Source organism: Triplophysa dalaica, chromosome 24 (assembly GCF_015846415.1).
Source record: "Triplophysa dalaica isolate WHDGS20190420 chromosome 24, ASM1584641v1, whole genome shotgun sequence".
Taxonomy (NCBI): domain Eukaryota; kingdom Metazoa; phylum Chordata; class Actinopteri; order Cypriniformes; family Nemacheilidae; genus Triplophysa; species Triplophysa dalaica.
Window position 1 is genome coordinate 1,942,961 of NC_079565.1, and position 15,372 is coordinate 1,958,332.

Below are 15,372 nucleotides of genomic sequence, written 5' to 3' on the forward strand. Positions count from 1 at the left end.
ACAACAGATACAAGTAGATATTTGTACACATTTCTTGTTATACAGGACAAAATGCTACTTCAGTTTAAAACGAAACACAAACAAACGAACACTTGAACATTTGATGCAAAACAAGACCGTAAACTGGTAAAAATATTCATGGTTAATAAATCCGTTTCATTTTCCAGGGTTGCCGTCCGAAGCTGGATTGGGATTATCGGCCTAGAGTGAAAAATCTAAAGGAATGTTCTGGGTTCACTTGTTTCCAGAATCTTTATCAACAACGTGTGTCTTATTTCTAAAAACAAAACTCTAGCGCGAGTCCTTCAACGTTGTTCCACAAATGCTGGTGAACTGAACTACGGACATTCCTTCATTCTTTGACTAAACTACTGAACTAGTTGACTGGACCAAAACAAACCGGGGCCAAAAGTAGAGACAGCGAGAGAGAGAGACAGAGACAGAGAGAGAGACAAAGAAGATGAATACATGAAAGACAAACACAGACATCTGAATGACACTTGGTGTTCAGACACAAGTAAAAGGAAACAGACAGTCAGTTATTTACAGTACAGTGAGAGAGACATCACACACGAACAGAGAAAAGCGAGCAAGGAGACACACAAACACAGGTGAAAACTGTAACAGCTGAAAAGAGAAAGACAGACGAGGAGGACGTTTATCTGCGGTGCAAAGGCCAAAGATTATTCGCAGGACTGGAGAGTCAAACAAAACCACGAGAGAGACGTCAACCAAACCAGCACAGCTGCTAGAGAAAGAGAGGTCTGGAAAGACAAGAGTTGAGTTGGGTCATTCAGAGAGAAAGAGAGGAAGGAAAGTTAAACGAAAGCACACACAGAGCTAGAAACATTTTCAGATTAGTTCAATGAAAGAAAAGGAACACAAATAGGACAAAGAGACCAGGAGAAAGTGTTTGGTCTTTTCCAGAGAGAGGTGAAGCTTTAAAGAGAGAAAGCTGGAAAGAGAAAACAGAGAACGAGTAAACAAACGGCGTAAAGGAACACAGTAATGACACAAAGAGAGCAGGAGGGAAAGAGAGACACGGAGGAAGGTGGAACTTTCTGTCTTTAGACTGGCAGGGAGATCTCATTCACGCAAAGTGATGCTCTTGCAACTTTTTCTGCCTTAAAGGTATAGTTTACCCCAAACACTATTTTCATTCATCACTGACTCATCCAAACAAATAAAAATTTCTTGTGTGCACATAAAAGCAGGTGTTCAGCAAAATATCCAGCCCATTAGATCTCGTTTTTTATTCAATGACAGCGGATGGTGACCACAGCTGTCAGACTCCAAGAGCGAAAGTTTTTTCCGGTTACTAAAGCCATACGTATACTGTACAAAAGAAATATGATGGGCATTTTCAATTACAAGCCTTAGTTTTCCAAACAAACCACATTTTGCTCATTATACTTACAATCGTTTTCTAAATCCTAAACATAACCCAAAGTTTTCAATTGAATTTGACAGTAAATAAATTACAAAAAACATCCCAGAGATCATCTGCACCGAACAGCAAAATAAATGTCCTTTTTAAAATGGAACAGAAATGGTCTGGAACGCATTCTGCTCAACACCTTTTTTCACGCCCACAGACAAGAAAACAGATGATGATAGTTGTCCTTCTGAGTAAACTGTGCCTTTAAACAAGTACATAAATCACAGCTGGATCCCCACCAGTCTAAGGAGAGCGGAGGTGGTCCGGAGGGACATAACTGGCTCGGGTGGGGAGGTTCACGCACAAACCATAAGGTGTCTGTCTGTCAACACATCTGCTTCGGTGAAACGTCTCGACGTGTCACTTTTGCAAATTCACCGAAATTGCACAAAAACTGATCATGGGAGCACAGATTTAATGTTGAAGACACACAGACATTGCCGACCGTACACAAAAACATACAGAGCAGGCAAAGCGGGACAGACAGACAAACAGAAATAGACGCTGGCCGGGGGGGGCGTGTGATAAGGAGGGGAGAGAGGTTCATAAAAACAGCTTTAAGAATATTCATGATCCGTGTAAATGATTCAGTCTGTAATTGGTTAACCGTTAAATCCAGCACATGGGTTAGTGTACTTGTTTTATTATCTGCTTACTTTTGTTTTTAACCCACACACACTTAGCTGCCATTGAGATGGAGTGAAAGACAAAAGAAATGGAGAGTAGAGAGATGAAAATGAATTGGTTGGAAAAGTGTGAATTTGAGTGATTTTAATGCTCAAGTCCCCCTAACAAGAAGTACCACACAAAAACGAGACAATCAGATCCCTATTGTCAATATTTATTGCTTTATAATATGATTTACTTATAATAGTAACTTCACTTGACGTGCAAACAGAAGTTGGGAAGTAGGTAACCATAGCAACAGCAAATGGCTCAAGAAAAGGCATAAAGTTAGGAGGGTAAGTTACGAAACTGTACATAACATATTTTAACCACGTAGTGCAGACTTACACATCACTTCAAATTGTATAAGTCATGTGACCAAGATGTTAAACTGTAGTTGGTAGTCTTAAAGATATTTGACGTTTATTTAGATAAAGTCTATTGGGGTCGAACCTCAACAAACCGAGAGAAAACTATGTAGGGATAATCCACAGCTAGCCGTGCGTTAAAGGGTTTTAATGCACGACCTGGAGGCAAAGAACCAACTGACGTAAAGCGCATTAAAATCCTTTAATGCACGGCAAGCTATGGATTACCCTGCTTATACCATGGTCATTTGCCAACTTCAAGCTTTTATTGATGTTTACAGTGTAATTTTAGATCAAACAGGCGAAAATGACAATAGATCATTTCAAATGCAATCAAACTGACTGGAGCTACCCATTCGTTAAGGGTTTTAATGCACACCTTCCAGACCATGGTATAAGAGAAAACATCTAACACAGAACATCGACTTCTGTGAAAGTCGCTGTGCAATTCTCCCACAAAGACAGAAAGTTCAACTCGAGTGACATGACCTGCTTTCCGAAGTGGAAAGTGGACCTATTCCCTTCGAAGAGTAATGCTCTTAGTGCGTAAACGCTAGTGAAAAAAGCAATCGTATCTTTCCGTTTAAAATTCGGCGAGAATGGGCGCGCACGAGGGAGAGAGAAAGCTATGAATGGGCGAGTGCGAGGTGACCCCAGCAGTGAAAACAGGTGAAATAAGGACAAAGAAAACTAAAGAACAAGCCGACCATCTCTTTCTCGATCTATATCTCTCAGTCTCTTTGCCGTTATGTCCCTGTCTTTCGATTAATAGCAGATAAAGGACGCTCGGTCGCGTCTCTGAGGGCCGAGAAATGTATTCAGTGTCTCGCGCAGGTTATTCAAAAGTTTTCCTGTTATCTGAGGTATAACGGCATTTCGCTGCAGCTGTTCTCGTGAATATTTAGATAAATATGAATCCTTTCTTCATAGTGGACTCAAAACCGATTTGGTCAGGGAAAAGTTCCGGTTCTGACATCTGAGAGAGTGAGGTAAAGTTCAGATGTATATCACATGAATTGCAGAACTGTTTTTGGTAAAACAATTGTTACAATTTTATTAGGTCATATAATACGTACAGATTTAAAGTTCTTTCTGAACACCTGCAATGGGTTGAGGATGGCAGAACGAAAAAACGACATGGATGAATGAAAAAAGCAATATGGAACAACTATGAATCATATACACAGAGATATATGAACAGCTTTACATAAATATTTATATGTACAGTGTTCATGCAAAGGTCATGGGTTCGATCCTCACGGAACACAAACACAGATAAAAATAAATGTACTGTAAGTCGCTCTGCAAAACGGCGTTTGCCAAATGTAGAAATGTACAGTTGAATGCTTATCAGAATCCTTCGATGATGTGCCTATTCTGGGTTTGTTTTTATATATATTTAGTAAATCTAATGAGGCTCGTTTATGGATCTGCAGATAGACCTACAGTATAAACGGCTTGGATGAGGACGCGCAGACGGCAGCCTGCAGGTGTGTGGAGTTGCCAGTAGGGGGCAGAAAGAGCCCAAATTCCCCCGACATCTGGAATCTGCTCTTCCAAGCGCTCTCACCTCAAAAGTGGGCTGTTGGCATAGCAACCGAGGGGTGGTGGGCACGGGAGTGTGAGCATGTGTGTGTGAGGGATTGGGGGGCAGCAAACAGGAGACCACGGTGCAAACACAGTTGACGAGGAGGAGGATATATGACAGGTACAGGTGAGCGCCTCAATGACATACATGTAAACATAAATCAACAAACAAACACGCGCACGCACACACACACAATCAGAGGCGGGCCGTTTTGGGGTTCACCATGACCTGTTATACTATCCTGCGTTTACCTGCCCCCGGACCAATGCACGCACCTCTCTCTCTCTTTCTTTCCGAGGTTAACGCGATGAGTCCAGGCTGGAGAGAGACGCCAAACACACAACCATCCACCCCACCCGTCCCATATACATTCCCATCAGAAACAAACAACTCATGCAGGAAATATCAACACACAAACGACACCAATGCTCATTTCTCAAAACACACGCATCCGCTCTCCATCCACACCACAAAGAACGTACCAGAGATCATTATATAACCAACCCACTCTGCACAGCGCCATGAGATCGTGCGCGCTTCCGCACGCCTGTTTCTGCCAATAACTCATTATTTCTTAGAGTGTGTGTGAGACACGCCAGGCCTTTTGAGACAAAAGTCAAAGCCGGTCCAGTACAAGCACACACACACTGCCGTTAGCACATCCGTTTCATTCAAAGCGTGTCGTAATTTCTTAGACAGCAGCCTTCCACTCTACAACACACACAAACAGGAGACACACAAACTTCTATTAATACACGCACAACACAAAGAGTCCATCTCAGATTGAATCTGGCCCCAAGCACAGCAGAACAGCTCAATTAAAATCCGATGCTCCTGGGCATAACAGACATCCCCTAGACAAAGTTTCACATCAAAATCCTCCGTTTACAAGCACGACCACACAAAGCTTAAACCTCAGAGTGTGACGTGGAGAAGAACGAACTATTCGTACTGTATTTACTACATTAAAATGCACACAAATGCGAATCACCAATCATGTTTTTTTACGCACATTTTTGTGTGTCGTTGGAACATTCACAATGATCACAATGATAGGAAAAGTATATTCCAAAATAGTGTGTAATTGTAGAGAGGGATATGAAACGACGTGTACTTGCACAGTCAGCCTCAAATCATCCCTGTCGGCCCGCTGCGTCCAAAACCACTAATCCTGTTTGTTTCCCTTCATTCTTCACACCTGTTTTTAAACACACACCCTGCTTTCTCTTTATCTACAGCTAATTACACAAGATTATCTACTCGAGTGAACGAGCCCTACAACGCGAAACTCAGTTTCAGCACCACGGACAGCTCAATTATTCATTCCCTATGAGTCTGAGATTGAGGCCTGACCCGCGTCCTCGGCTCAACAGGGCTCGGGCCACGCGCCTCAAGGGCATTCAAACAGACAGCCACTGAATCACGGTAGGTCCACATGTAATGTTTGTCACTTGTAGTTTGTTTCTACTTGACGGCGGTATCTAAGCGCATTGTTAGGTGACTCACGTGAGCCGCGCTGGCTAGATTCCTATTAGCAGTCGCTGCGTCACGTCACTGCGTCGTTGTGTTACGTTCAGCTCTGTCGTATCGCTGACTGTCACATGCTATCAATGAAAATAAATGACTTCCTGTTAAGTATTTATACTGTATAAGTTGGTAAAGACAGCTTGCTTAACTTAAATGTCAGAATGCAAATGTGTGGCATGAGGTCCGTGTATGATAACAATCAAGCACATGAATTGAAATTTCGTGCCATTTCTTCACTAAGGTAAAAGTAGCTCAACAGTGTTGTGTGTGGGTACAGAGAGGGTTGCATAAAGAATCTCATTATGTAATCATTTAAATGATATGCAGTGTGCCTGCAACAATGTGTATTCACAGACACAAACCGCAGCATCCAGATATCAGCATAATGCTGACACCCAAAGGCTTGTGTGTCCACCGAAAACACACCCACCCACTGCGTGTGTTGTTGTTAAAGGACACGAGTGTGTAACTTTAAACACAGGCAATAACGAACCACGCTTTAGTCACGGGAGTCTTAATTCCTGCTGATACTATAATCCGGAACGAACCCACTGAGAACAACATGCTGCATGTTGCGTTTTAAAAGAGCTCATTTCAACATTGGATACAAATAACGCTGAATAACAACAACAATGTAGCTGTCAGCCGATGTCAGAAACCAAAAAATAGTTCTCAACGTTATGTTTTATGGATTTTTAGCTCAGTATATAATGATTATACGTTCACACACTTTTAGACAGAGAAGGAGAGGCTTAGTTTAAATCAAAAGATCTTCTCTCTTGCATAGCAGAGTCACGAGTTTCACAGCAAGGAGTTTATACTCTATACGCGTGCGAGCTCTCCTGCATCCATTCATTCTAAATGCCATGATCACAGTGGGAGCCTCAGCCCAAATCCAAAGCAAAGCCTCTATAAAGATGCCCCACGCTTGAATCAACAGCCAAATGGCAGAGAAAAGTGTGTGCGCGACGAGTGTTTACGTGACAAAGAGGACGTGATGTGAATCCAGCTCTCTCCCCAAAAAGCACCTGGGATACTCAACATCTGGTCAAATTCCACCCCGAAAGAATAAGAAACGAAGAAAATAACGAAGCTTCTCTGCTTTTTATTTCATGACAGTGGCATGAAATCGATTTTTTTAAATGCTGCATTCATATCTGTGTTGACGACTTGCACAAGAAACTTATTTGAAAACCCTCATTATTTTTGCATTTCCATTTGATGGCATTAGAGCCACAGAAGTCACATGTGTCGTCTTGAACTCAATGCAAACAATCTTAATGGTCATAAAAATAGGCTTCATTTTCTCCATGACCCGGGCATTTCTGTACGCCATTTACTCACATATTCATGACAGCGCCTCTCTGTTTAACTGCCTGTAATCTAGCTAACGCTGCCTCAAGCATTCCATACAGATATAACAATCAGATATGACTTCAAAAACCTTCTCTCTGTGTGCGTGTGTTTATATTTTCAAGTTAAAATAACATTCACTCATCGCATTTTCAACGGCTTTAGCATTTGCACATTATTACACCGGTTCTCCTTTGCAGAGCACTTCCTGTTTGATTCTCAATCACTGGGCATTGTGGGTAATCACAAACCTTGAAAGCAGCAGCAAATGAGCCAGAAGAATCTGCCAACAGCTCGAAGGCTTGGCCATCCAAACACATTCTCTCTCTCTTTCTGTTTCTCAGTGTCCTCTCCTTATTAGTCTGGTAGTTCTTCCAAGCTGAGTTAATTGCATGTGTGTGTATTCGGTGGGCCCTGGATTTTACTCGAGCTCTAATTAACCAGAGAAAGACATGCAAAAAACATCCAGACTGTCTTAGAAATAAAGATGAACTGGAGTTTCAAGAGACCCTCACGTCATTTCAACCCTGTACGGATTCTTTATCTTCAGAACATAATAGATATTTTGAACAAGGAAGCTAACCAAACAACACTGAACCCAAAACCACTGAGACATTTAGGATCTTTTGTGGTCCACACAGGAAAGAAAGTCAATCAGGTTTTGAACAACATAATAAAAGATGACAGAATTGTTTTGGAGGGTGATCAACCCTTGAAATCCCACGTGGGCAATAAATAAAACGTGGGCATTGGATTTATATCTCAATAAAGTCCTGCATCAGTACGTATAATATTAACAGCTATCTGCACGAGCCCAAATGTTTCCCTGTGTGTTGAAAGAGTCATCTGTGTGTCTCTGGAGAGTCTGTAAATTACCTCCACCAACCACGTGAGTCCGGGTTTAGCGCGCCGTAAATCACACACCTAACGCCACACAGAGTCTATTTGTGAGATGAGGAGAGAGCGATACCACTCTCGTCTGCGTTCTCTAAATTAGCTCCGATCACTTGTTGGCCCTCGAAATGATCAAAAACTCATTCAGCTTGTGACTCATCGCCATTATCCAGCGCGAAAACATGTACTATGATCGCCGGTAAGCCAGAGAGAATTTCCCCTGAGAGATGTAGGCAGTGTCTATGTGTGTTGTGCCGTCTATGGAGGAATGGTATTTTTTTATAAATGAATGTGTGTAAGTGACAGTATGAGCTATGAAAACCCTTGTGGAGATCTCTTCCAATTATAATACTGAAGGAAAGCTTTTTTGGGAGTATGCACTATAAATACTGAGTACAGCATTTCAATTTTTATGCAAATCTGGAATAACTGGATTAGTACAATCCCACAATGCAATGCACCTGTCTTGACAAATGATCCAGAAGTGATATTAACCGCGATTTCCTTCACGACTGTTATCTGTCGAGACCGCATTTTAACGTTAATTTACAAAGCAAATTTACAAAACAACAATTTCTGCTATAAAACTAGATGCCACTCGCTGAATTAACAATTGAACAATTGACAAAACACGCAATCCTTCACTGCAGTGTGAGACAAATACAAAAGGCCAAGAAAGTCAAAAATAATGAGTAAATGCACAAGACGTGTGCGAGGAAAGATAAACAGACTTAATGCTAAAGCCAGGCCTGAAAGAAAAACCTAAATATTAAAATACAAGTATAAGTATAAGTAAATACACGCAATAAAGCTCACGCACATCTCGGTGTGAAATAAGACAGAGAAGCTAACACTTCGACGGCTCAGCTCAGGCCCGTACAGCCTCCACGGCATTGAAACACTCGGTCGGCCTCGGGTGAAAATCTCATTAACATGACAAACGAGTTCATTACCTATTAGCGACATACAGCCGAACGTAGAGCATGTTAACTCGCTTTGGATCAGCCTTTCTAAAGCTCTGACCGAACCATATGGAGCCGCCTACCTTGAGAGTAAAGACATCTCTGTTTCGGACGCAGATAAGCAGATTTTCGAAGTGATTTGTTTTAAAGAAAATATATATTCTAAAAATATTGTATTCTGCATGAAGAAATGTCAAAAGTCTTGTTAAAAAATTAACATATTAAAAAATGTAAGGATTAGTTCACCCTAAAATAAAAAATAATAATCAGTAACTCACCTAATGCAATTCTAAACCTGTATGACTTTCTTTATTCTGCAGTAGGAAGAAGAAGATATTTTGAAGTAAGTTGATAACCAAACAACAATAAACCCTATTGACTGCCACTGTATGACAAATATTCAAAATTTGTATTAATATTCAAATCATTTCTCAAAATATCTTCTTTGGTGTTCTACATAAGAAAGAGACAAATACAGGTTTTTAATGACACAAGGACCAATAATTGAAAGACAAAAATATTTTGGGTTAACTATCCCTTTAAATGACTCTTTTGTCTTATCTTCGTGCTGTTCACATTGTTGTCTTAGCTAAATGCTCAAATCAAACGCTTTTTCAGTTGTTGATTTCCCAAGTAGCGCCGTTCTGTGTGTCGTGACGCCTAAGGAGAGCGTTCTCAATCACTCGCTTTAGATGGCTGCTGCCTATGGCGTAAGACAGCACGCTTTCTCATTACGATCTGAATGAGGGATCCGCTGCCCCCGAGCAGTGGCAAATCCACGCAAGGCTGGGTATTACCCACAATGCTCTGTTTCTGGCTAAAGTGCACAGAGGGCTCTATGGCGCACAATCGCTTGCTGTGGGTTGGTCAAACATATAATGCATCTCAAACAAACACACACACACACACACACACATTATAATATGACTAATGGATAAAACATCCATAGGCACACATACAAACACACTCTGACAGATACCTCTTATCAGGGGGGGTTTCTTGACTGGGTGGTTCTTCCTGTAGGTCTGGCAGATTGGCAAAGTCGTCCTGCTCAGCCAATCCAATGGCAAGAGAGAGAACCACCATTTTCCCTTCCCTTCACCAAGAAAACACACAAAACACAGACGGAGAGCAGTGAAGCGCAGAGAGGAAGGAGAGATGAGAGGGAACAAACAGAGAGACAGATTGTTAGTAGGCAGCAGACATTATGAAGTGCACGTTGAGTTAGAATATCACCCCTGTACCTCAGACAGTCTGCTCGAATAGTATCGATCCGGTCCGCGTATGATTGTCCGTGTACTCAGTGTGAACAGTGTTGAGGCAAAAATGCACTCGTGATTCACTCGCTTGTGTGACTTGTGAACAACTAACTCCATAATTATTTCTTTTTTGTTTGGTTGTGTAAATTTCAAGAAAGAATAAGTCATGCAGCTGCCTCACAGAAGGTTATAAAACATTTCAAAGCTTCAATGCAAAACCTATTCGTCGAAAATAATAATCGCAAGCAACGTTTAGTACGTTTAATCATAAATATCTCTCATGGGGACCGCTACAATGCACAGAAGGTGTTCTCAGGTTTTACTAACCTTGTGGGGATATTTGGTACACACGCACACACTTGCATATACAAAAACACAATTAAACCCAGTCTCGCACACATACACACAAATTCACAGTCTCGCACACACACATTGATTTACTGTCTTTATCAATCGATTCATTGTCTGACTCCTGCTGCCACCTGTCTCACTCTCTCTATCATTTCATTGGTGCTTTATGGCCCCCCTTCCTCTCTTCTCTCTCTCTCTCTCTCTCTCTCTCTCTCTGCACCCTTAATTGAGGCCCGTTGGAGAGATCTGGACTAATTGTTTCTATTTGAGAGTGGAGTGTGTGTGAGGTGTCAGGACGGAGCGACTGCTTTCTGGGTCACTGCACAGCCTCTATCTCCTCTCCTTACATTCTTCCTCTCTCTCTCTCTCTCTCTCTCTCTCTCTCTCTCTCTCTCTCTCTCTCTCTCTCTCTCCTACAAATTCCCTTCATCTATGAGCCGGCACCCCTCTAATATCCTGCTATTCTCACCTCTTAAACAGCTTTAGAAAGCTTTCGTCTCCTGTTTTCTTGTGTGTTTTTCTCAGTGCTCCTCTTAAAGGGACAGTTCAGCCAAGAATGAAACTACACTTTCAAGAATATCTATTCCTTTAAATCCTAATCTCTCCTACCCTATTATCATAAAATATATAATCTCTCGCTCCTAATTTCCTCTCCTCCCTTCTGGTAATAATACTCTTCCCCCAAAGCCTCCGGCGCTACGATTTCTGCACACAATCTCTCTCTCGCATGCGTTTCTTTATATTCTCTTGGGCTTCCCTCCATTTTGGCACACTGCGGCTATTTTTACCTTTCTGAATTTAATGGTTGCAAAAAATAGCTACTGGCTGGTGCTCTACACACACACACACACACACACACACCAGACTGGAATCTTTATTGTCAAAGTAATAAAAAGCGGCACTTTTCCGGTGAGAGCCGGATTTAGAAATGTTCAAGGATGATCGCAAGACCGTCGCTGACCGACGATCACAAACCAACAATATTCCAATTGTATCATCCCACCCACATCCCACACTCTCTCTCCTTTCAACTTCCTCGTTCTTTTCATCTCTCTCAATTTCAAGGCCATACATGTGTGTAACTGACATCGAGCAGCATTTAGTCATCCCGGATTACACTGAATGCTTTACTAACATACTAGCTGGACAGTTTTTACAGTATGCAAATTTTACAGATGCGTGGAATGCCCCGAAGACTGTATTTCATGTGCCAAAATGTGCATCCCACAATGCATTGTGTTCGACTTGACCTTGACCTGATAGCATACAATTAAATGGTTTTACATACTGCATTGAGCTTTACAATTATTTTCAAAGTAGAACGCAGTACGCTAGTATGTGATTTCAAATATAGCCCATGTTTCAGATGAAACGCCTTCTTTCTTTCTCTCTCTCGCTTTCCTCTTTCCCACTCTTCACTTCTGTCCTGTGGTAGCAATCCATTCTGAAAGTAATGATTCAGAGGACAGAAAATCAATGCTTCAGGGTTAACATGAATTTGTAGCCGGAGTCTAACTTTAACACCTGCCTCTGTGCAGAAGCACACAAACATCTGATCCACTTTAATGCACACATAAGCAAACATAGGGATTTCAATGAACAGATCCACCATAAAAACCTGTCACGGTTTACTATTGTTCTAAACCTGAATGACTTTTCTTCTTCTGTTCATTTTTCTTTGTGGTTTTGAATACGCCAATGATTTTGTTGTATGGCAGAGACAACAGCAGGATCATATTTTTGTGTTTCATGGAAGAACTTCCCACAGGCTTGGAACAACACGAAAGATTGGAACAGAAAGTAAATGATTTTGGGTGAACTGATCTTTTAAATCTGGAAAAATGAAAGAACAAGACAAATTAAAGCGAATATGAATAACTAGTATGTAAAAATTGCATAGCACAGGCAGACTGCAATAATAGTGTTCTTGTGAAATGTTCAGCTACCTTGCTGTTGACCCGGCAATGTGTCAACACACCTAGCTTTTATCAATGAATTGCGGTGTTTAAATGTGAAAATTACAGCCCTTTTCTCTTACAGACCCGTTCAGGAAAGCATCTATTATAATTCTATTAAATATGTCACAAAACAGTCAAATGTCACGCACGCCGAACAGCGGCAGCCTTACAAATTCAACCATGTTACATCACTTGATAACCATGAAATCTATCAATCACGCCCATTCGCTGCATGTTCGCATGCGGATCATCATAGGAAATTAGATGATGTTCAGCCGCGTTAATTGTTTGTCATCTGAGCCGAGACCTGCCACCCTTCCTCTGCAGGTCAGCGCTAGCAGGCGGAGAGATATACAGAGAAAGTTAAACGCTATTATATGAAACCAGCCAAAGCCTCTATTGAAGACCTGTGGCCTCTGTCATCCTCCCATTACGTGTGGCGCTCTGCTGATAGCGGAGAATCCTGTGCGCTCAATAAGTTACGGCTATTCTCTGAGCTCCGGGGCGTAGCAATGTTTAAAAACCAAAGGCTAAACATAAGCGCAAAAACAAGGAGAGTAAATAATGACCGCTCACCCAAAAACAACAAATCTGTCATTCGCTCATCCTCGTGTTGTTCCAGACCTGTATGACTTTCTTCACAAAGCAGATCTTTTTTTGGGACGTTCACGGTGTTCACTTCCATATAATGAACGCAGGACTGGGAGCTGTCATTGTTCTTGTAGCTTAACTTGTAGAGCATTGCATTAACAGCTTAAAGGAATATCCAGGGAACACACAAGCACAAAAGGAGATATTTTAAAGAATGTTGGAAACCGAGCAACGGCGGTACCCATTAACCTCTATTGTATAGACACAAAGCTAATGCAAGCGAATGGGTACCGCCGTCGTTATGTTACCAACTTTCTTCAAAATACCTTCTTTTGTGTTCTGCGGTCCTAAAGAAAGTCGCACAGGTTTGAAATGACAGAAGGATGATTAAATGGTCACACAAGATTCGTTTTTGGGTGCACTGTCCCTTTAACACAGAGGAAAGCATCCAACAAAATATGCAAATATTCTTGTTCACACACACTCGCATGCCCAAACATACTATATGCTGGCACACAGCCATAATGTACAACCTGGTACCATATCTCCAGCGGTCCCTTGAGGTCTCAAAGTCTAGTAACAGATATAAAACAGCTGAGACAGGCAATATTCAGCTGCAATGAATCCCATAAAAAACGGTACGTCAGAAAACAGCAGATCAGAGCAGAGCGCTGAGGGAGGGGGGTGATATCCTGCTGCTGGGCTGAAATATAGTGTGACAGAATGAACGAGACTCCGACATCGGCTGGAGAGAGACAAGAGAAGAAAGGTCCGGTAGGAGGACAGAGCAGAAAGAGGCATTAAGATAATTTTTACCATTTTAAGAGCTCTAGTATTACCGCTAGGACAGTCGTCATAAAATTTTCAGACAGAGAAAACTGTTTCTAGGTTTGTGTAGTTTGAGATATTAAACAAGAATAAACAGATAAAAAAATGTTAGCACTAGCTCATCAAAACTTTTACTCATTATGTTGTTCTAAACCCATATGACTTATTTTCTTTCTTCTGCCAAATATGATGCAAATATGATGCAAGTCGAATAACGGCCTTCATATGCTGGGTTTATCATCAATGACATCAAATTCTCACATCATAAAAACTCCTTTAAATACATTTATACCACAGAAGGTAGAAAGTCATTCAGGTTTGGTACAACACGAGGACGAATAAATGATATTTTTTCTATTATTAAACCTTTAATCTATAAATGCTACAGTCGGTTAATAGAAGTTGTAGATAAATTAAAAATCAAGCCAGGAAAACAAACAGGCATGCTCAAATCACACATCAAAAGACTTACAGGAAGGATTTAACATCCAGGCCTCGTTTCTTTATCTGAACCATCATGTGATCCACGCTACCAGGGTCCCCCCGAGAGGCTCGCCCCCCGGCACCTCCCGACCTACACAGTGAAGCTCCGCCACCTGCTTGTGTGCCAGTTCCACCTCCAGGCCCTCCCCCGGGCCCCGTGCCCCCACCCGCACCACTGCCCGGCTGGGTGTGTAGCTGACCCAGGCTCTGGGAATTGGGCGGCCCGCTGGACAAGCTCGGGGCCGGGACCTGAATCAACGGTTGCTGGAGGCTCTGTTGCCGCAACAACGTGCGGGGCCGCGGCGTCGCTCCTACAGGAATGTGGTCCAATGTTGCGGCCAAGTAGAGGCCGTGATCGGGTAAACTGTGAGGGCAGAGCAGGAGGGTGGGGAGGGAACGAGAGGAAGATGAGGGAGGGCGACAGATGGAGGGGCGAGGAAGGAGGAGGAGTGAAGGTGGGACGAGAAGAAAAGGGCGGGGCGAGCGTTTGGAGGAGGATTTGGATGGGGTTCGAGACGGGGCAGGAGATGGAGAGGAACACAGCGGCAGAGAAGACGACAAGTTAAAGTCGGAAAACAGATGATAGAGGGAGTCCGTGGAGGAAAGGAAAGGTGCAGGGATGGAGGAGAGGTTCAGAGAAGGATGGGGACAGAATGGAACAGACAGAGATGAAAAGAAATCATCAAGCGAGGTGTCGTCGGGTGTTGAGGTGGAATGAGGTGGAGATGGAGGAGGGGGGCGAGATGTGGGCGGGGAGAGGAGGACGAGGAGAAAAAAGGAGAGAAGAGTCAAACAGAGACAGTAACCACCGTAGCACAGGTAGCAGAAGAGACCGCAGCCGCCCTGGTCCGCATGCGTCTGCAGGTGTGCGTGACTGTGCGCGTGTGCATGCGTATGTCCGTTCCCCGCCCGAGTGAGACTCCCTTGAGCGGACGACGAGCGGTGAGCGTGCGTCTGAGAGGGGCGCATGGCCTGCTTACGACCCCCTGCTGCTCGTGACTGAAACGATCGCGATGTGTGTCCTGCTCGTCCAGCTTTCTGCGTGTGCCGTGGCGTGTGCAGTGTCAGTCGACCGCCACCTGTTCTTCCAGGAGAATGTTTTTTGA

The 15,372-nt window shown here is 42.7% G+C and overlaps 1 protein-coding gene across 4 annotated transcripts in view; it reads right to left on the minus strand.

The window, feature by feature from the left end:
- syt7a (synaptotagmin VIIa) overlaps nucleotides 1–15,372 on the minus strand; it is a 76,645-nt gene that overhangs the window by 12,504 nt on the left and 48,769 nt on the right. For 3 of the 4 annotated variants that reach the window (XM_056739543.1, XM_056739540.1, XM_056739544.1), the window contains 2 exons: nucleotides 14,256–14,630; nucleotides 9,776–9,892 (listed from right to left, as the gene is read on the minus strand). In XM_056739543.1, coding sequence (XP_056595521.1) covers nucleotides 9,776–9,892; nucleotides 14,256–14,630 — 492 coding nt within the window. The remainder of the gene's footprint in view (nucleotides 1–9,775; nucleotides 9,893–14,255; nucleotides 14,631–15,372) is intronic. The other variant, XM_056739541.1, reaches the window with a different exon arrangement.